The sequence below is a fragment of the Amblyomma mixtum genome, chromosome 9 (assembly GCF_055824585.1).
Source record: "Amblyomma mixtum isolate Tamu chromosome 9, ASM5582458v1, whole genome shotgun sequence".
NCBI classification, from domain to species: Eukaryota; Metazoa; Arthropoda; class Arachnida; order Ixodida; family Ixodidae; genus Amblyomma; species Amblyomma mixtum.
In genome coordinates this window covers 58108268-58131121 of record NC_143020.1, presented here as the reverse complement: position 1 = coordinate 58131121, position 22854 = coordinate 58108268, and the positions used below count along the sequence as shown (strand labels likewise).

The 22854-nt window shown below is 45.6% G+C and overlaps 1 protein-coding gene and 1 pseudogene across 1 annotated transcript; one reads left to right on the top strand and one right to left on the bottom strand.

Annotated features, from left to right (window-relative positions):
* The window catches only part of LOC149329177 (uncharacterized), a 112711-nt pseudogene that overhangs the window by 48224 nt on the left and 41633 nt on the right, over nt 1-22854 (bottom strand).
* LOC149329179 (uncharacterized) lies at nt 260-22009 on the top strand. The gene is made up of 10 exons (XM_089560129.1): nt 260-493; nt 771-829; nt 2212-2420; nt 6159-6233; nt 6317-6355; nt 7683-7769; nt 9466-9713; nt 12490-12649; nt 13221-13633; nt 21509-22009. Exons 3-10 carry the CDS (start codon nt 2213-2215, stop codon nt 21743-21745), a joined length of 1467 nt encoding a protein of 488 aa, XP_089416255.1. The 5' UTR covers nt 260-493; nt 771-829; nt 2212; the 3' UTR covers nt 21746-22009.

The window sequence follows — 22854 nt, the reverse complement described above, 5'->3', positions numbered from 1 at the left end:
AGCCAAAACTTGAGCTGAAAGTAGTCAAAAGTAGCCATGCCATTGTAAAATAAGATGTTTAGCTTATTAATAAATTGAAGTGTAACAAAGTTAATAAAAATTATTCTTGGCGGTGTTGTCAAAACTAAGCTTCAAAGAAATTTTCCGAAACTAAACGTGTATTTATCCACCGCTTTACGCATAAACGTAGACATCCGCTCTCGCTCCCACGTGCGTTCCAAGCCAATCCCAATCCATAGCTTGTGGTCATTTCGTTTGGAAGCATCATGTCCATGGGGAGCATGGAGGAAAAAAAACTTTTTTTTCTTTTTTCCCTCCATGCTTGGAAGTATAAAGCCGGTCGTGGGACGTTTTCTGGTCCCTTCTACCCTTCTAGCCACCATAGACGTTTGGCAGCAAAGCGCGCGCTTGTGAATTTTTATTTCTTCAAGCTTTTTCAAGTTTGGTGGCGGCACGCGTGAGTCTCCGTGGGGAACCAGAAGGCACTGCTTGCGTAAGTATACATTCTGTCCTTTTTTCCCTTTCGTGTTAGTTGTCAGCTAATATTTACTTGTGAACTTGTCAAGAGTGAGGACAATGAGCACGCCTCGTGTGTCGGCCCTTTATCTAACTTGTCTGTAGGCATCTGTCAGCAGTTGTCTTTTGATTAACTCAGCGGCGCATTGCAAGGTGTAACTGCGTGTAAGGGTTGAGGTAATATGAAGTAACACACACGTACACGAAGGGAAGCGCTTTTAACTGTCGTGTGTGTTTGTGTGTTCCTTCATCAGGGTGAACGCACTATCCCGGCAAATCTTGTCACCGAGGGGAACCAGAAGGCACTGCTTGCGTAAGTATACATTTTGTCCTTTTTTCCCTTTCATGTTAGTTGTCAGCTAATATTTACTTGTGAACTTGTCATGAGTGAGGACAATGAGCACGCCTCGTGTGTCGGCCCTTTATCTAACTTGTCTGTAGGCATCTGTCAGCAGTTGTCTTTTGATTAACTCAGCGGCGCATTGCAAGGTGTATACCTGCTTGTAAGGGTTGGGGTAATATGAAGTAACACACACGTACACGAAAGGAAGCGCTTTTAAATGTCGTGTGTGTTTGTGTGTTCCTTCATCAGGGTGAACGCACTATCCCAGCAAATCTTGTTGGCGCATTGCTTCTTAGAGGGTTTGTTTCTCACGGCACATCGTACATTTATGTACGTGTATAGATATTATGATCATGATCGCAATGACAGTCGTCACGTGGTTACGGCGCTTGGCTGCCGACTCGAAATACGCGGGTTCGATCCCGGCTGCGGCGGTCGAATTTCGATGGAGGCGAAATTCTAGAGGCCCGTGTACTGTGCGATGTCAGTGCACGTTAAAGAACCCCAGGTGGTCGAAATTTCCGGAGCCGTTCTCTGCGGCGCCCCCCATGACCAACCAGTTGCCACGTGCGATGCAGTTGAGTGTTTTTCATCGCCAATTTTTGCTTTTGTGAGGCTAATCGCTTGGTTCAGGCATGCATGTCAGACGTCATAGAGTCGCAGCCTGCATGCCTTGTGCTTGATTGACAAATGCTTCCATGGCAGTGTTGACATTGTTGCGTTGCGAGTCTCCGTGCGATGAGAGAAATGTGACAAGAACAGGATGAATGAACACAATTCTTCTGTACTGCCAGAAGTAATGCTGCTCCTGCCAGTGATCGGTTACAGAAAAAAAATTGAGAGTACTTTTTATTTATGTGTGTCCCTTCCCGCTACTGAGAGCCTTGTATTACAAAGTCTAAGATCAGTGTGACTCTACATATAGCGAGTGCTAGTTTCGAGCTCGCTAATTGAACGCGCTTGTTTTCTCTCTTCCACATTTGGTCATTTCTTGCGTTTTACTGGTTTCTTTTTTCATCATCCTGGTAGACTGCACTCAGTTTGATGTTCAATGCAGTGAAGTTGCACGCCACTATTGCTGGCTGTTACTTGGTTCACCTGACAGCAGGCACAGAAATATTGTTTAAATAAGTCCCAAATTGCAGGCGCTCGTGACACTTGTAACTCTCAACTTTCAGTTCATTTCAGTTGCGAAGTAGAACGAGATGGTTGTAAGTGTACGTGTCAGTTGTCATGGTAGTGTGAAGTTTTCGGCACCCAAACAGGCAAGTGCCAGTAGAGTATGGCACAGACAGTGTCTGGTAAAAATCCTTGTTTCCCCAGTAATTTTTTGTCGTGTTTCCTCTGTGCAGCATGGCAAAACCATTCGCCGTGGTTAAATTTCCACTTGAGGATGACTGCTGTGCAGTCATTCCTGTCAAATGGCTGACAGAAACAAAAGAGGAATGCTACTGGCCTGTGGCCAGGAGCTCGGAAGTAACGCGGCTCGCGAAAGCTGAGGCCGAGCCAGCTCTCGGAGGGGAGTGGATGCGCTGCCCAGTGGTCGTTGTTACCACTTGCCGTAAGTAGTCTTATTGCAGACATAATGATGGTAACTTCATCAGCGATTGTAAAGGCCTCTTTGCTAGATTCTGTGAGTCTGCACCTCTGCATGGCTAAATTACGACTAAGAAGTCATGTTGATAGGCACCGCTTAGGCAGCTGTCAAAAAGAGGAGCAGAATGAACTGTTAGCTATTGCACTTGTAAGCTGATGAACTACTTCTGAAACTCATTAGTGCCTTGTTTTTGAAGACCTGTAGTTCCCAGAATTAGTGCTGCACTCATTATGCTTAATAAGATTTAGTACAGAAAGGTTTAGTATGGTAATTTTTTTTTTTGCACTATGAAACATTGTTTCGGCACACAAAAAGCACAGACGAGGAAAGAGTACACAATACAAATGCCAGACATCAATTGATGCTTTGCGTTGTGTGCTCTTTCCTCATCCATGTTTTTTGTGCACTGAGACAGTGTTTCATAATGCAAATTCAGAACCAACTCATCCAGCTGTTTACATTTAGTTCAGTTTGAATTGTAAGCCTGTCGCAGTGGCTGAGTGGTCCATGCTGCTGAGCTGAGGGCCCAGGTTACATCCTGTCTGTGGTGAAATGGAGCAGTGCAGAATGCGCTTGTGCTCTGTAATAATATCAGTGCATGTTAAACAACCCCATGTGGTCTAAATTAATCTGGAGTCTTCTTCTACGTCATTCTTCATAGCTTAAAGGTGTTAAATCTTAGAAATCAGAATCACACTTTTAATTGCAAATAAAACAATGCCTCTGCCACATGAGTGTTTCACAGGCTTTCAAACTGATGGTCTGTTGGCCTGAGTGCTGCTATACAGGCAGCTGAACGGGCATCAAGTCAGCAAAGCAGCCCAGAACAGCGTTTACATGCAGTAGTGCTGTGCACTCTCAAATGGCAGTGTTGTGGTTAGGTGCTGAGGAATGAAGCCACAGCAGTATTATTAGTGAAATTGGAAAAAAAATCCCGGTGCACTTGAAGGGGCTATGACAGGGTCATTCGAGATATTGGTAAATTGGTTTTTGAGGAAAGGCAGTTTTGCGCTTCTGGGAATAATATGAAAGTCTGATTCTACTCCTGGAAGTATTAGTACGTGGGGCGCTTTATTTTTTAAAAAATGCGATAGAAATCGTGATCGGGAAGCTGTTCCCACTGAGAGTGGCCACCATACTGAACTGCTCATGTGATGTCACAATGGATGGCAGAGTGTCATCTGCAATGCAGGCTACACTGTCAAAGGACATGTCTCCTTCCTTTTGTGCATAAATGAAGTAGTGGTCCTCCCTCATGCGGGAGTGTCATGAACGTGTTACTCTGCTAAAATGATAAACTTAATGTATGTTTTTATTGGCATAGTTAAGGCATGGTTGCACTCGGTGGGCTGGGCGGTATAGGCCTTAGCTGATTGATGCACCAATCTTTCACATTATACCAGTGACGATACCAGCGCAACCAGTGATCGCCTAAAGCCTGCGACCGATGAAACCATCCGGCGGATGGTCACTCGATCTGTCTTCGGCAGACCAGAGGCTGAGCCGAAGCTTCACGTTCAATGAGGCAATGACCTGAATAGGTGCACTTGTCTGTACCTGAAACAAAACAAGCGGCTATACTTTATATGTTCATACTTCAACACTGATCAGCTATCAGCTTTGTCAGAAATTTCAGCCAACACCGGCCCGCTGGCCCGTTCCCGCGATGAGTATGCCTAGCGAGTCTGCAGGTTTCAGGCCTGCAATTTCAGCTATAGTGGAGAGCACATTCACAATTTTTGGCAGTCGCATGTGGCCGTCTAGTATGGTTCCTGCAATACTACCCCCAAATCGACGACAGCTTACATCACAGGACGCATGCACATTGAGCAAGTAGCGACAATGTGACTTTGTCTGGTGATTAATGCTGAAGGCAGCTGTCGGCGCTGCTTGTGGACAACAAATTTGGAGCCTTTATTTAATGCAAATGGTCACCAAGCATGCTTCTGGATTAAACAATTTAAAATTAAGTACTGGTCATGTCGAATAAAGCATGCACATGTAATTAGCGGGAAGTGGAGATCCTCTAATATCCCAATGTGGGAAGTCACATCCTTGACGCTTCTTGCAGCACTGTGACAGTGTGTGAACAAATAAAGCTACAACTGGTGAGAAACCGAAGGGAACATTTTTGGTAATGTGAACTTACCTTGCGTCTCATCCTGTACAAATGAGCAATATACAGCCACTTGTACGCTAGCTTTGTAAACAAACACGATGGGGTGTACGTACTTGCAATTTACGAATCGGTGCATTCCTGCAGGAATCTTGAAGCGCTCATTAATTGTATACACGAGTGATTTGCTTAACAAGCACTGAGAAAAGCGAGTGGAACCTCGGGAGCCTGTCACTGCCGCACAATCGGCCGTGAGTGAAGTGAAATGGAGACAGCAGTGGCTGTTGGTCAGTGTGGGCAGTGAAGCTTTTGGATCGCTTCGGGGTCTACCGTGGCAGGACTGGGGTGGCAGCGCCGCGTGCTTTCGTGTGCCGGCCATCATTTCCCATGCTCTGGTAATGGCCACACTGACCATGGTTTTACAAAAGGGCTTTACCAGCCGAAAAAAATTAGTGTGTTTGACTAACATGTGCGCACACACATGCAGCTTCTCGAGCATCGGCACTGAAACAGCCTTATTTGGGATCGTAGGAGGTTTTGAGTTATTATTGCAGGTCAGTTGCATTGTCTTGAAAGGCACTGCCATTTTAGGTGATTCAGCAAGGCGGAAATTTGGGCGAGTTGGTAAGTATTCATGATATTGTACACAGCGCCACAAGAACGGGAAAAACGAAAGACGAAAGAGTAACACAGCGCTTGTTTGTGTTACTCTTTCGTCTTTCGTTTCTTCCCGTTCTTGTGGCGCTGTGTACAATATCATGTTCTAGGTGATTTGCTGTCGCAGTTTGTAGTGCTCTGGCAATACTAATACCGCTGGTGTTTGTCTTCTGCAATGCCGAGTATGAAAGTAATGCACTTTAAACCAGACTGACACAATTTTTAAATCATTGTAGAAGCTAAAGTTTGGTACTTGCATTAAAATTTGGGAGGGTAATCTTTGTTCACGTTTTTCTACTGTGAACATATCATGCATGAGAGCATGCTTTGGTGCCGCTCGAGACAATGCTAGCAACCTTGTACAATGCTCGAGGGCCCTTGAAATCTCGCTAAAGAGTTCCACACTGCTTTGACTCGATAGACTGTATACTCAATGCCCATTAAAACTGCCTTTGTAGCAGCGTGAGGTGATAGACTATCAATTTGAGAGCCTTCGAAATGCCCGTCTGACAGGGATGTAAGTTGCCTGTGTCATTGCCACACTGCACCTTGGCCTTATATATGCTGTTTGCTACCTGGAAATTGCAAATGCCAGAAAGCAAGCATATTTAAACTACGTGCATAATGGCGTGACTTGCAGTGTGACCTGGTTGTCCTGGAATGTGCCAAATAATTGGTTGGAATACAAAACACAGTGAACTGCGATATAAAATGAGCTGGAGCATTTCCTTGTCTATCCTAACAATCGGGCTGCTCTAAGATGTTCATCCTGAACTACCAGCACGATACACTCACAGTATTTTCCTGTGTGTGTGTAGTGTGGTGTCAGTGGATCCCAGCAATGTGAGAAATGTTGTTTTATTTCATATGAAGTAGAATTTTCATGTAGATTGCTCAAGAGTTTGGTTTTTGGTTTGTAATCTTTGCAGGATCCTACAAGAGCGCCGAGAAAAAGGTTCGGCGCTACGAATTGACTTCGGCCCTAGAAAGCTCGGCAGTTTCTGGTAATTAAAATTCTCATATTTCTTTATTAATGAGAAATTATTTTGCATACTCAACAAGACATTCATGTGCAATTCTTTTTTAGGAAATGAGGGCCACAACGATGTACAGCTGCCGTCACCGCGTAAGACATGCATTCTCATTTGTTAAGCCGCGAATTCTCATTTGTTAAGCCGCTGCGGTGGCTCAGTGGTTACGGCGCTCGGCTGCTGACCTGAAAGACGCGGGTTTGATCCCGACCGCGGCGGTCGAATTTCTTTGGAGGAGAAATTCTAGAGGCCCGTGTACTGTGCGATGTCAGTGCACGTTAAAGAACCCCAGGTGGTCGAAATTTCGGGAGCCCTTCACTACGGCGTCCCTCACAGCCTGAGCCGCCTTTGGATGTTAACCGCCTTAAAACTAAAACACCATTTCTCATTTCTATTTAATGTAAGGTCGACATTGTGTTAGTTTTGATTGGGGATTTATGGTAGTATGCTTGCAAAATCTGGGAAAAAAACTCCACCGTAGCTAATGGCACTTGCAGAGAAATAGAACGTGCTCAGACTTGGCATCAGCTTTTTACATTTGCCATGCTCTCAGATCAGCAGTGAATCTGCCAGTAACCATTTCGTGGCAAACTCTCTTACCCACGTTAACAGTACTGCGAACAGGTTTCTATTCACATTCCGTTCTCTGTTTTTGGTTTCGCCATGACAGTTTCTTTTGTGTCCTTAAACGTACCAATGCACCATGCTGGTGCATGAGAAATGGAATTATTGAAGTACTATAGACACATATTTAAAAAATTGAAAACTGATTTTTCAGGAAAGAAATTGGTGCAGTAATTCTCTCGCATTTCGGTGGACATTCATAAGAGAAGGGATAAAGGAGGGAGTGTGAGAAGAAAGGAAGAAAGAGGTGCCGCAGCGCCCTGGGGTAATTTCAGCCGACTGGGGATCTTTAACATGTACTGACATCGCACACCACACGGGCGCCTTTTGCATTTCGCCTCCATCGAAACGCGCCGCCGCAGTCGGTTCACATTGTTCTTTTATGTGTCATAGGTATCTGCATGATATGACATTGTTTGTCACGTCAACTACTTGTCATGGAGGTCATGGAGGTGTCGGTTTTGATGGGTTTTGAATTATGAAGTCTTTGTACAGCCTGTGATTGAAACCAAATTAAAATATCTTTTCGGCCAAAGGAAGTGTTACTATTGCCTGGGGGGCATCTCTATATAACCAGTAATTTGTTTCTGTACTTCGTAATTTTGTGTCTATTGTGTTTTAAAAAGATCACCTGTATGCAAAACAGCCTGGCCATGCAACTGTTCTGTCCCTTCTCCAAAAATATCCTGAAGTAGCATTTCTGCATTCAATTAGGATAGAAATGTGACATTGTGGTTGTACACAGTAGTGTGTTCTGTACTTCCTGGATTGCCATCAATGACGCATGTTCATCTTCAGCCCCACCGAATCACGCTGGGGAGAGCGTGCGCGAAAATAGTGCACCACCCAGTGAGCTGGAGGAGTCAACAGCTGGGACTGTTGATGGTGAGATTTTCACTTTGTTTACTTTTGTGCAAAAGGAGAAATGCAAGCCAAACATGGGGACACAGTGAAAGGACAGGACAAATGCTGCTTGTCCCGTCTTTTCACTGTGTTCCTTTCTTTTAATTACACCCCTATTTTGTCTAGTATCAAGTGACACGACAAGATGTAGAAGCTAGATCTGCTTTGCCTTAAAGAAAAACAGAGCAAATTTTAAATTTCTCATTGTACCTGCTGCTGCCGAGCAGCAGTCAACAGGCCCAGAAAGATCTAGAGAATATACTTATTTAGGAAGATATTTGCACGGAGTTCTCCTCAGTGGCTCTTGCAATGGTGCTAGGAGCACATTTCTTGTTTCAAACTATGTGCTTTGAAAGGGGTCACTCTGAAAATCATCACGTGTATTTCTCAAAAACGATTGTATTGAACTGAAGTGGTACTGAAATTTACAACCTAGTACTTCCATTGCTTTCTCCTCTTGTGATTCATAGTGGACTGGTTGTTGTGTGCCCTTCCCAAGAGCTGTATGTTGTGCTTTTGTTTGGTTCCTTTGGATCCTGTTGCCTCTCTCTGCCTACATCACCACCAGGAAGCCACTCCTACGAATTGCACTCTACACAGTAGTCCCATGTTCTGTGCATGTGTTTCCTTACCAGCATAATTTGGTCGCTTCCAGAGGCACACAGGTCAGCAAGGCCCATATTGTAATTTTTCATTGTCTTCCAAAGTATTTTGAAAGTTTATTGGTTGGAAGTCAATGCAGTGCCTTGGATGCAGCGAAATGTGCTGAAAAAAATTAATTGCAATATCACAAAGCTCCCATAAAGGGTGCTGAAGGAGATAAGCAGCCAATAATAGTGGCATGCTCTGAAGGAGGACCTCTTGCTTAGGAAAGAACTGAACAGCCTAACTGCCTTGTGGAGCACATCAGCTGGCTCCTAGTCTTGTCTTGCCTGCAGCAAAATGGATGCGTGGTAAGAGATAAATGTGACCTTGTTATATTTCTCAACGGTTTGGCACCTCCTGTGCCTAGCAAGAAACGTTTGGTCCACCTCTTGGTTGCATTCCGCTTGTCAGCTAAGGGCTATAATTCCATAAGGGCTATCTTTGTTGCACTTTTAATGCATTGATTCCTGCCGGCACTTGCAGTTAGAACAGATGTCTACCTCCAGCATTTTGGCCAATGTGGGTGTTGCCGTAAGCAATACTTTCCAAATGGTGCAATGCTATATTAAGGGCACAGGCCTGCTCTGCTTTCTCGCTTCTATTAGCACATGCTTCTCATGACACTGGAAGAATCCATTTGCGACTAACTGCTGCCATCTCTGCCATGGCGCAATAGCAGTGGAAATGCCTAGGAAGCAATGTAAAAATTGGCGAAGCTCATAGACTGAGAAGTCCTTTACACAACAAGGCTGCAGGTTCTGTGCTAGCTATCACTCATAGAGCGGCTCCATTTCACCTAGGTGTTTTTCAGTGCATGGTGACATTTATGGCATTTAAGTTAGGCTAGCAAGGAATAGAACATGAATTAGAAGTGCCTGGGAGGATGAAAATTGGTGGAAGTTTAGGAGCATAGTACAGAGTGTGTTGCTGCCTACTGTTAGGCTCATATTGTTCTTTATTGTACCTCAGTGCGCAAATGATATTATTGCGCCCCGGTTAACCCTGCTCTCACTGAAATTGTTGATTGCTTCAGTTGCAGCTACATTGCTGCGAATCATGCGCCTGGTGCTGGAGGTCCGACAGCAGCAGCGCGACATAATGCAGAGGCTACAAAGGCTGGAAGATCACGTGCTGCTGCGGTCGGACCTCCAGCTGGAGCAAAGGACTCGGCCAGTGTCCCCCTCGCCACCGCCTCCCACCCTTGCACTGCCCGCATTCTCCCCCGAGGATTTGGAAAATGCGGAAGCTGCCGTCCAGGATGACAGCGTGGCTGCTGGACTGGTGATTTAATGTTTCTGATAATTCGTGTCTGGAAAAAATGAATGCCTACTAACGAATTGCATGCATAATGTAATTCCGAGGTTTGTGAAGAAATCTTGAGCTCCAAGAGTATTTGCATGCCGTGCTCTGTGAATAACATGCTCTTCATAGATATAATTCCTACTGTTGTGCTGGAGTGTGCTGTCACAGTTTGTTTTGTTAATGTAAATGTCTTGTTCATGAAAGTTGCTTGCTGATATACACACTGGCTGTTTCAGTGAACATTTTCAGGAATTCCTTAGAATAGGGAGTTCAAAATAGAAGAAATATTTGCAGGCACACACGTACAGTTATAGCAGACACTGTACTGCAAACTTTTTCTAATTGTACAATTAACTGAAACCCACTTATTAACTTTTTAATTGACGCAGTTCAGTGGTTAGTGCCAGTGGGGAGTACGAAGCCATAAACGTAGTCATATCTTTTTTTTAAAATAAAACGCATTTTTTGTAGAAATTCAGGAATTGAGACATTTTTTCCACACGAAACCGAAATTTAGCGCAAGAGGCGCACATGAAGTTCAGTGAAGATGGCGACGTCTGCTGATGACGTGTTGCAGGGCCTACGGTACCAGACTTTAACTGTGTGCTCTACTTTGGTGTGTTGTGCACCTTATTTCGCTCCATTGCTCTAAAAAATAACCCTGCACTTGGCAATGACTATCCTTTTCTTTACACCAAGATGTGGTGTGAAACCATGTATATGAGATGGCACAATACCGCTTGCAGTGCGAACTGGGCACCGTAGCCACTGCAGCGCGTCATCTGCGCTCAATTTCAATTTTGCTTGGAAAAACTAGAATTTCTCAGGTTGCAGGGCTTCTGGAAATCAGTTTTTTGTTTCAAAGGCTGACATTCCATTGCCTTGTATGTCACTTCGAACTCCCCTTTGGCAGTAACCATTGAACTGTGTTAATTAAAAAGTTAATAGGCGAGTTTTAACTAGCTGTATAATTAGGATGCAGTAAATTATGTCCACCACTGCTGAGAGATCGTTCCTCCAAAAAAAAAAAATTGTTTTCCCATATCGAACTTGCGCTTCTTTAGGAATTTTTGAGAGTGTTCACTGGAACGCCCTGTCGATTCCTTGTGTGGTGAGATTTACTGTTGCAAGCAAAAGTGGTATGCAATGCCCAGCCGGTGGCAGAGCTTGCAAAAACTGCATCACGTGTCGGGACAGCTGTTAGGGGACTCTCTTTATCTGCTCTTTGGCTCCTATCAATTTGTTGGGCTCAGTAGCAGTGCTGAACATGTGGCGCTCGCAATATTGCTTACGGCAAGTGCCAGTTGTCACGTCATGTTTCAGCCACGCAGTGCAAAGAAAATGCCACCTGCGAGACTGATGTCGCATCAGAGCGTTTAGGCGAGAAGGAGCGCTAAACAGCAAAGCAAGCTACTGATGCTGGTTCTGTGCGAAGCATTGCACCTGTCACATCTTGTAGTAGCTTGCTATTTGGCGGTGCAGTCACAGGCTTTTTTGGGGCAGTTGCTCTCAGATGGTGTCACTCAATGTCATTCGATTAGTTTTCCAGAGCTCTGCCGGTGGCCGGTCGTTGCATAACAGACTTGGTTCCAACAAATTTTTTTTCTCAGTCAAATATTTCTGTGATTACATTATTGTTTTACATCGATCAACAGCAAAAAAAAATCCCCTATGCTTTTGTTGCCAGTGGCTGCCTTTCTTCGTATGTGTTTCATAACGAGCCCCTCATTTTCCTTACATTTGTCATTTATTGTTGTGCTGTTTTAATTTAGTTCAGCAGTGGACTTTGTAGCTAACATTAGAGATGTTGTAAGGTCTGTTTTACAGGAAGCTGAGCTTTCGGTTAATATAGTGTTGCATGAACTACTGTGAACACAGCTGGAAGTTGGTCCTCTCTCAGCGCGTCTTTAATTTGGGCTAGGTTTCCCAAATAATGGGGCAGCTTTAACCCACCTCTTCCCTGTCTTTTGCTCACATTATGCACATTTCATTACTTAATCTGCTGCCAAAAACAAGCAACATCGTTTAATTAAATGTGGTTGCTAAGCACGCAGCTTTACTCAGGTACTTGGGGATTTAAATAAGCGCCCTTTGTATAGCATTAATTAGACTGCTCAATTTCAGGGTAGTGAGCCCTGCCATGGTGGCTCAGTGGTTAGGGCACTCGACTGCTGAACCCAAAGACTCAGGTTCAAACCCAGCCGTGATGGCCAGTTTTCCATGGAGGCGAAAAGCAGGGCTCCCGTGCGCAGTGTGATGTCAGTGGCGCATGTTAAAGACCCCAGGTGGTCGAAACTTCCGGAGCCCTCCACTATGGGGTCCCTCATCATAGCCTGAGTCACTTTGGAACTTTAAGTTCTACAAACCAAATCAATTTTAGCGTAATGGCTGTGCAGAGAAAACACATCCAGCACATATATCTGCAAAAAGCATTATAGTTATAATACAATAATGTCCAAGATGCAAAGCATAATGGGAAGGAGTTGGCCACCTTTGCTTAATCGCTAAAGTTTCCCTGCTCTTAGTAAACTGGGGAAAAAAAAAATGTCCATATTGGTGGTGGTGCTTTCTGCTGGTAGCAACTAGTCAAGCTATTGTATCATACAGAAATTATGCATTATGATTGTAGGTACTCGCATGGGCTGTTGACAGGTAGTCGCACAATTGTCTTAGCTATTCGATTCTGCTAAACTAAATGAAATTATAATTGATGTTTGTGCCTAATAGCTTGTGCACCTGTGGTGTTTCTTTTCAGCGAAAGCAGCTGGTCCGCCTGGGGGGCAAGGGCCTGAGGGAGGTGGGGTCAAACGTAATGACCGCCATCATGGGGGTGGCTGTGCAAAGGATATACAGCCTCCATGGCCGCAAGGGCAAGCGGTCATTTATTGCCCTCAAGCTATGCAAGGTGGCAACAGGTATGTTGTTGCAGTAACTTTTAATTGAATTTTAAAAGATGAGTGGAAGAACATGCACCAGGTTCTGCTGTGCTTTGTTTTCTTTTCTTCTTTTCATTTGATACTTTACCAGTTTTCTTTTTCATTACAGGTGAATATTTTGTTACTGTTTTTATGGGGGTAGTCATCTGCAGTTTTCATCCATGTGCATCTGAAGATATATGAGTCAGCAGATGCCTTTCAAAGAAAGCCCTCCCACCAGTCACATCCATGGATCGTAGTCGTGCCTGTCATGTCATGGATCGTAGTCGTGCCTTGTATCTGCCAGCCATTTGTGCTCCCATATGTTAGTAGTGCAAAGTGGTCGACCGTGATGTCGCACCAGCTTTATACAGTTGGTTAGAAGAGCTTTCAGGTGGATTTTCTCCGCAAGTTGTATTTGGATACTGTAGTCCTTTTATTTTGGCACGCACTTTGAGTAATAACATGTACTTGTGGCGTTTTCTGTTTTCTCTGTTGCTGAAATAATCTTGATTTCTGTGAATGAGCAAACTTTTTCTGGTGGCCTAAAATGAATGCTTATCTTATGCAGATGCCATCTGCGAGAAGACGGGGGCGGATGTGGTGGAAGCGCAGGGGTTTATTAGGAAGTGGTTGCCAGGGTCGGTGGACCGTGGCGGCGGACGCAAAAGGCGTTTTGCCGAAGCGTTTCTGCCAAGTACCGCTGCCGGCCTGGCAACCACTGCGAGCCCCTGTGCTACAGCCCCCGGCTCAGTGCCCTCTCTTCCCCAAGCGGCCCCCACCTCCCAGAATGCCCTGGCTGCCTCCCAAGGTCCCGCCTCCCGCGCGGCCCTGGCTGCCTCCCAAGGTCCCGCCTCCTGCGCGGCCCTGGCTGCCTCCCAAGGTCCCGCCTCCTGCGCGGCCCTGGCTGCCTCCCAAGGTCCCGCCTCCTGCGCGGCCCTGGCTGCCTCGCAGGACTCGCGCAACCACGCGTCCCCAGCCACGGTGCCCAATACAGTAGACTTTCATTAACTCTTTCAAGCACAGAAGTGGAAGGGTCTCTGCTGGAAGGGTCTCTTTTCATGCTGGAAGGGTCTCTTTATGGCACACATACCTTTATCACTGTTTATCGCTCAAAGTAACGGCACGCTTTTCACTTTCTACTTGCAAAATCACTTTTTGTGGTACTCGGCAAAGCAGTTCTTTCCCTTACGGAGGCACAATGGCACATTCCATGTTTGGCACATCCAAATTGTTCTCAATGGCTGTGCCTTCGTGCTGCAGTTTGCGTATCTGCGCTGTGAGCACCTTGTCGGCTGGTGCCTGGATTCCGCTGTACTGATAGCCAACTCCACAAATGGTTTCGACCTCTTTAGTTGAACAACTTGGTTGTTGGATGACTTCCGCTTTGCTTTAGGGTTCATGTGGGCTTCAGCAGTCATGTGTGAGACCAGGCTCCTCCTAAAGTCTTTCAATGACATCTTTTCCGACCCATCGTGTTCGCGAAAAATTATGTGTGCGTTCACTACACAACAGTCAAGAAGGTGAAAAAAGATCCTGTGCCACCACTTGCGTGATTTGCGATCCAGTGCATATTGCCCTTTCATTTGGTCGAATTTGTCCACAAAGTTCATATTCTTGTTGTAATCTTGGAGTGCGCCATGGCAGCTGACTTTAGTGATTGTCCCATCTTTCTCTTTCCGATTTACTTCAACTTCTTTAGAGGGGTCGTGGAAATTTGACAACAAGTGAACAGTCCGCTTGTCTTTCCATTTCATGCAGCATAGGTTGTCACTGACTGAATAATCAGTTTCTCCCCTTTTCATTCATTTGTCAGGAGTTAGCTTTGGCAGGTGCTTCCTGTTAGCATTCACGGTGCCACAAGCGTATATCCCGGCTTCTGCAAGATCATTCAGCAGGTTGCAACTAGTAAAATAGTTATCGAAAAATATGCGGTGCTGCTTCCCAGCCAAGTCTTCACACAGCGACTTCACAACACGCACACCTAGCTCTTTCTGGACACCGTCGTTAGACCTGCCAGTGTAAATCTCAAATTTGAGATTGTAGCCATTGCTGGCGCATAGCATCCAAACTTTGTAGCCGCGTTTTATTGGTTTCTTCGGCATGTACTGTTTCAAAGAACTTCTTCCTTTGAATTTTATCATTGATTCATCAATGGCCAAGCACTCTGTGGGCTGGTAGCGCTTAGCGAAAGTTCTGACAAAAGTGGGCATACTTTGTACAACTTGTCAAAGTTGGTATTGCCTCTGTCTGGTTGCAGCGCTTTATCATTTAGGTGGAGGTGGGAAAGGAGCCAGCCGAATAGATTCACTGTCATGACTTTGGAAATGAACGGGTCATTCATGTCAGGTGCACTGCACCAATAATCGCGGTAGCTCGGACTCCTTTTGAGCCCCATCAACAAATTGAGACCGAGGAATGCTCGCATTTCCTTGTTCGTCGTAGGAGTGTAAGGCTTGCTTTCTTGTTGTGCATATAGATTTGTATGAAACACAACATCTTCACTCCACTCAGGCGTCCACAACAGGTCGAAAATACTAAATGGGGTGACATTGTTGATAGCGAGAATATCATCCAGCAGTCCACTATCAGATGAAAATAACAGAGGGGGAGACATTCGATATTTAGTACTCCACACAGGAACCTTGTGAGTTGTCACTGGAGCTTCTTCCATTTCCATATCAGATGCATCGCTATCGCTTTGGATGTCGTTTAGCGTTGCACCTTCATTATCTGGGACGTCATCTCTGATATCTGCTTCCGCGTCATAGTCGGTTTCGCTCGAGGTGTCGCCTCCAGTGAAGCTGTCATCCTCGGATGGAATATCCTCATATTGAACACCTGAAAGGCAGGTTTGAAAGCGAAATTTACATTCATGTTGAATTTGGTTGATAAAATTTAGAGTCCTACCTATAACGCCATTCATGCATGGTGAAAAAAACATTGCCACATGACACCTATCTGCTGCAAAGACTATTTTTGCCTCGCAAGAACAAACATATGCTCATGCACTACATATTGCGCTAAAAAAAAGTTCTATATAAAGTACCTTACCTTTACGCTTGTAAAACATTTTGGGGTCCATCGCGGGAATTGATATGGCGGGTACAAAGGCGCGTTTTTCATAACACTACATTCTTCACAGACAACTCCCGCCATCTGGTGGGTGGTCAGAGAACACTAAAGAAAAAAAGCCAACATATAATTTTTGCAATGAACACCAGGTGGCTGTGCAAAAAAAAAAATTCAGGCATGGTGGTCAGCGTTGCTGACCACCATTTATAGAGTTAATTCAAACTCGAAGGGACCCCAGGATACAATAAAAACAGCAGAGGTGAAGGATCCAGAACAAGTTTATTGGAAATCTATGGCTGACTAGACGGTTTGAAGAAATCATGAATTGTTGATTGCTTCTTCTTTACATGTACATTAAGAACAAAGTTCTCGACTCCAGTAAGAGCAGCCAGTTCTTTTTGAGCATTTTCTGCTGCAGTGAGAAATTTGCGGACCTCGGCAGTGCGGTGGAAGGCCTGTGCTGCTGTCAAAGAGGATTACTCTCCTGATTCCTCTTCACTTTCACTGCTGTAGTGTGCTGGCAGCACCTCAGCTACCAAGTCATCCAGAGTGTCTTCCCTGCACACGCAGAGGTTATCGTCAGCAGCTACATTGTGTGCTTGGAGTGCAGAAAGCACTAGCCTTGCATCCTCGCTGTCCATTTGGAGGCAGTCTTCATTTCGAGCGCAGTCAGGCAAAGTATTACTGCTGTGGCCTGGTATGCGGAAGGAATGCTGGAAGCAGTTCCGTATCGTTACTGACGTTACTGCACTCCATGCGTCAGCTAGCATTCCCACAGAAGACAGCAGTGTTACGCTGTACGACATGGAATTGTCCACGCATATTAGCATCCTCTTGAGGAGTAGCTTCCTGTAGTTTGTCTTAAGACATTTGATTGCCCCCTGATCCAAGGGCTGGAGGACAGCAGTTGTGTTTGGAGGGAGGAATTCAAGACGAATTGCCTCCAGCCCCTCCACGTCACCGTGAGCGGGACAATTATCAACAATCATCAGCAGTTTTCTTTTATCGCGCTTGAATAGCACGTCAAGTTTCCGCAGCTAATCTTCAAACAAAGATTGCGTCATCCACGCACGTGTATTTGCTGCATAGGAAACAGGTAGAGTTCGGACGCCCTTGAAGCACCTCGGACGTTTTGATTTGCCCACAGCGAAAAGTTCAGGCTTGTGGCTACCATCCATATTGGCACAAACCATGACAGTGAGTCGCTCCTGGCTCAGCTTTCCGCCGGTGCAACGCTCCCCCTTGCGACACAATGTTTGCTGAGGCAGGCACTTGAAGAAAAGTCCCATTTCGTCAGCATTATAAATGTCAGCTGGGGAGTATTCAAGAAGTAGGCTCTGAAGACGCGTCTGCTGCCAGTCGGTAGTAACCGCCTCATTGACCGCTGCCGCTTCTCCACTATGAAAGTTTTGAAAGTGAGGCCATGTCGCTCTTTGAATCGCGACACCCATCCGTCACTATACTCGAAATCTTCAATTCCAAAGCGCAGAGACAGTTGTTCGGCCTTCTCTCGCAGGATCGGTCCACTTACAGGTAGATTACAGCTCCGAGTGCGCTTAAGCCAAAGGAGAACCGCCTTCTCAAGCTCCGGATGCGCCGCCTCCCTAAGCCTTTTTCTGTCCGGAGCGAAACGGCTTGCGTTGTTTCGCAGCTTGTCTTTCGCTTTCACAATCGTTGTCAACGTACTTTTGGTGATCCCATATTTCAATGCCACAGAAGTCTTCTTCACTCCAGCCTCAACTTCTTCTATGGCTGCCAGTTTTTCTTTTACAGAGAGCGTCCGATACTTCCCTCGCGGAGACATGGTGATACTGATGAGGGAAAGAAAAGCACGGGCGGTCACGTGATTCGGAATCGGCCGATGCTACTCGTGTCACTTTCGCACCCTTTCTTTTTTTTTTCTCCTGCTCTTTGTTTTTACGTCAGTGGCCGTAGTTTTGAGCGTTTTGACAAGCGAAGGTGGACAGTTGTTTCTTTCCACAAGTTTTGATGGTTATGTGTTGTTTTATTTCGAATTTCCTCCATTGAACTGGCTAGCAAGCCACAGAAATTTGAGCAGCAATGCACCCTTCGGGAGGTTTTTGTTTCATTTTTAACGTTTGTTTGTTAGGCTCTTCTTTGCTTTTTTGTCTTTTTAATGTCATAGTGCGCTTATTTTCACATTTTCCACTGTTGAAGTCATATAAGAACTCGGATTTTTCACCAGTGGAGGCAACGATAGCCAATAATTTTCCGGTATGAACAAGCAAAAAGTACGAATTAACCGAATTGTGGTGTTTGAATTAAGCGGCCGTAAATAGATTGAAAACATGGCGAACCAACCAAAAATTTGATTTTTGTTTGAATTATCGCAAGTCTACTGTATTTAATAAATTGTTTCTCAGTTGGATTCTTTCGTTGCCTCATTTTGTTGTGCATGTGTATAGAAGAGATGATTGCAGCTTTGCAATGCCAAAACTCATGGCTTTCCCAATGCGAACATTTACTGGAATGTGAATATTCGCTGAACTGGAAATGCAATGACATAAACTTCGGGCAAGTGTTAGCAGAAAGGCTGAACAGTGGCCTAATTGTGGTATGTCAAGCCGGTGTTGGTAGAGCGGCTGAAAGTGGGTTCAATAGCGGCATGAATGTCGGTTCAGTGTTGGTAGAGCGGCTGAAAGTGGGTACAATAGCGGCATGAATGTCGGTTCAGTGTTGGTAGAGCGGCTGAAAGTGGGTACAATAGCGGCGTGAATGTCGGTTCAGTGTTGGTAGAGCGGCTGAAAGTGGGTACAATAGCGGCGTGAATGTCGGTTCAGTGTTGGTAGAGCGGCTGAACAGTGGTCTGATAGTGGCATGAATGTCGGTTCAGTGTTGGTAGAGCGGCTGAACAGTGGTCTGATAGTGGCATGAATGTCGGTTCAGTGTTGGTAGTTAGATAGGTCCAGTCTTGGCCCGAACATCAGGCCAAGGTTGGAAAAAGTAACTTTTTGCCCCAATGCCGACGTCGGTACGACTTTCGAGCCGGTTTTGACCAGCATTATGCCAGCGTCGGTCCATTGTTGGTGTGCTGCTTGGGACCAGGCATTTTAGGCTTTATGTAAATTTGAAAACAGCTCATAACGTATCGTCCCTAATGCTCGACTAATTGTTGTTCTGACTTATTTCGGATAATTAACCTCACTTGCAGGTATCTTGCAATTGTTCATTAAGCAGCAGTTTTCAGAAGAACATAACTTCAAAATCTCTTCTTAGTTCCAATGTAAACAAGATGTTTAGCAAAGCATGCATTGAGCCAAATGCAGAAAAAAATTATTTGCAGTTATGCAGCATATTTTACTGTGCGTTTTTCTTTTGCAGGTGTCTTTCCACTGCATCCCAGATGAGCTGAACATGCGCAAAGCATGGCTAATCGCCATACAGAGAGATTCCCCGTTGAACATTGCGACTGCCCGCATCTGCTCAAAGCATTTCACAGAAAATGACTTCGTGAGGAACATAGTAGCTAGTGGGCGCAGGAGGCTAACTGTCACGGCTGTACCATCCCTGTCTGCATTCTCCATGCCCGAAGAAAAGACGAAAGCCACCAAAAGCTCTTAAAATAAAATAAAAATAAAAACTTAAAGTAAAGCGATCGTACACGGTCCGCACCAAGCAACTACGTTCACTCCATGACCACAAGCCCCCAACATGGCGTCGCTTGCTTGTTTCGGTTTTCTTCCGGTAGATGGCAGCACTTTAGCATAAGGTCTATACTGTGACGGTGTCGACATTTACATCGCATTCTTTTTTTTCTGATTGTATGACGTCCTACCAAGGAAAAGTGCAGGCAAAAAATAACGAAGCGAATAGATGTCGGGCCACTCGTGAACTAAAGCATTCTTGTTATGTGTAACGCCTACAGCTAGGTCGCCTGAGGAACGGAAATGGCGGTTTCCTCGGGGCAGCCTTGGTACAATGCAAGAACGCTCCCCCTCAGGTACGGCGGGTCAGCAGAGGACAAGGCGGCGAGACGCGCTCGTGCGAGCGAAGTAGCAGCAGCGTTTGGAGGGAGTGACAAGCCATCCGCACCAGTGGCATAGCCAGAATTATTGTTCGGGGGTGGCGGGCTCATGTTGCAGCGTGACCACATACAATTTGTGGACGGATCAAACTCAAGAACAATAACTGCATTGTCATTGTGCATTAGATAACGCTACGCAATGTCTAGACAAGTGAAATATGTATTTTTTTAAATAAAAGAATGTAATCGTATGTCTTAAAATTCGTGGCAGATATAACTAATACCAATGCTTGCAAGTTTTTGCGTATTCACTAAGGAAATAAAATAGCACACGATGTCTAGAACTATATCAGTCCGAAAGCAGCAAAGCAGTGCATGCCGCTGATATGGGAAACGAAAAGGCCCTGAAATCAGCAAGTACAGGACGAATATTTTAATGAATCTTTGTCGTTCAAGAACCTTTACATTTTTGTACACATGCAACGGCCAGGGGAAAATCTCAGTGACGCTATGAATCTTTGTCGTTCAAGAACCTTTACATTTTTGTACATATGCAACGGCCAGGGGAAATCTCAGTGTCGCAGTCTTTCGTTCCAGTGTACTGCAGCAGCAGCAGCAGCTGTCACCGGTCATGTATTGCGAGTAATTGCAGCGAAATTTTAGTCGCAACTGCGAGCAAATGAAGAAACGAGTTGTGAAAGATATACATTAGAAGTGCGAAGATAAAATCGAGTATTATAAATGCGAAGATACAACTTTATAAAAGGACAAAAAAGTGCCCCTGGAAACAAAGTCACAGCATGTATACACAGAACCTCGCAACAAAGTATTTAAATACACGTATGTATCCATTAAATTGGACGCGCATTCAAAATGGACTGAGGTGTACGTCATGACATGTGCGTCCGCGCAAGCCACCATAGCAAGATTACGTGATTTCTTCGCTCGATACGGCGCGCCGGAGACTGTTTTAAGTGATAACGGCACACAGTTCACATCATCCGAGCTCCAAGCGTGCACGAAAGAGCACGCCGTTCGACAAGTTTTCACTTCTGCCTATCACCCGAGCAGCGATGGGCTGGCTGAAAGGTTTGTGCAGACGGTAAAAAATGGCTGAGGCTTAACTTGGTTAAGCCTGGAGAATGCGAAGCATCATCGTGTCGCGTAATTTGGAGGCGCACAACCACAGCGACGGCGCGAGGTGGGCCCCCGTTTCTCCACTGTCGTGACGTCATCGTGTCACGTGGTGTGACGTCATGTATCTAGTGATTTGGAGGCGCACAACCACAGCGACGGCGCGAGGTGGGCCCCCGTTTCTCCACTGTCGTGACGTCATCGTGTCACGTGGTGTGACGTCATGTATCACGTGATTTGGAGGCGCTCAACCACAGCGACGGCGCGAGGTGGGCCCCCGTTTCTCCGCTGCCGTGACGTCATCGTGTCACGTGGTGTGACGCATGTATCACGTGATTTGGAGGCGCATAACCACGGTGAAGGGCTGAAGTGGTAGCTAACGTAGTATGCTTCGCATAAAAACGCCTTACGCAAAGGCCCAGCCACAGAAAGCCTTGAAGACACATTATCCAAGTTCCTGATGGCATATCGGAACACACCGCATGCGCGACACTTCAGACACCATCTTATCTTTTCCTTGGTCGTGAGCTGCGCACTTGTTTGGACGCTTTAAAGTCCGCCCTGTCGCGTACAGTCGGAGCAAGCCAGTTTCAGTAAACGATGCTGCGAAGTGCTGATCATACTGTGTTTCAAGTGAATGAACAGGTTTTGGTGCGCAATTTCAGGAGCGGACCAAGGTGGCTCAAAGCAACTATCGTGCAGCGCACCGGGCCAGTGTCGTACGAGGTCAAGGTGCAGACACCCCAGGGATCCTGCATGTGGAGGCGACACAAGGACCATTTGCTACGAGCCTCGGCTGCGAACACGCCGTCACCATTTGCGGTGGGGGAGGAGACCGACATCTGTCATCCAGAAATTTCAGATTGTCCGCCACCCTCATCAACCGCTGTCTCCGCAACTAGCCCTGCACCCGTGGTCAGCGGAAACAGCTCTACGAGGCGGTACCCTCAGCGAGTCAGGAAGCCGCCTGACCGATACCAGCCATCGTGACTCTCCAAATTGCGGTGGAGGAAGTGACGCGTGCCGGCGTTTTGTGCGAGCCGAGAGAGACGTGTGCCGGCGTTTCGTGTCTACCGCGTGAGACGCGTGATGACGCGCCAAATGACGTCAGCAGTGGCTCTACAAAAGCGAGCGCCTGCATGAGCGCCGCGGCAGAACGCATCTCAGCTGTTGCCCAATAAAGTGCTACGCAGCGTTCTTATCGCTTCTTACTTGCCGGGACCCGCGAACACCGCAGTCATCTCCTTCACCCGTAAAAGTATCAAGTCTAGCTATACTTATACCGTATTCAAAATGATCTACTCTCTCACGTATCACATTACAAATACCTTGGCGTTTCTTCATATCTTTCATGTCATTCGATATCTCATCCATATGCGCCGTCGCCTCCAAGTCATTAATCTCCGAAATCCACCATCTGATATTCGAAAACTAGCATAGCTCACTTTTGTTCGTCCACAACTTGAATTTGCTTCTTTCATTTGGTCTCCCTGTCACAATAACATGATCACCACGTTAGAATCTATCAAAAACATGGAAGCGCGATTCATTTCACGATACTACAACTACTGTTCAAGCGTCACTCAGATTAAAACCAATCTTTGGCCACAATCACAAAGCACACGCCGCCACCTCACTCTCCTAACGCTATTTCACAAATATGTACATACACTTGAATAGAACAAGTTCATTTCACCTCGATGTCTCAGCCCGCACGTTGAAAAGATTAAGTAATCAGCTCAGTTTCGCAAGGATATAGGTGATACATTCGGTGTCAATTCATCCGCACTACCAAGAGCCATGAGATTACGGATTGACATAACAGACAACATCGCTTCCACATCTAATCTAGATTCTTTCCATACCTAACTCATCACACATTTCACTTAAACCGTCATTTAGCACGCCTTCGTTCAAATCATTGTTATCTCTTATTTTTTGTTCTTTACTTTGCTGCAACTGTCGTGCCATTTTGATGTTTTCTTACTTACGTTTCCTTTTCTTTTCACTC

Coding starts and splice junctions, on each gene's coding strand:
- LOC149329179 (XM_089560129.1), top strand. CDS start 2,213: ATGGCAAAACCATTCGCCGTGGTTAAATTTCCACTTGAGGATGACTGC. Junction 2,421..6,158: donor GGTCGTTGTTACCACTTGCC/GTAAGTAGTCTT, acceptor TAATCTTTGCAG/GATCCTACAAGAGCGCCGAG. Junction 6,356..7,682: donor TGTACAGCTGCCGTCACCGC/GTAAGACATGCA, acceptor GTTCATCTTCAG/CCCCACCGAATCACGCTGGG.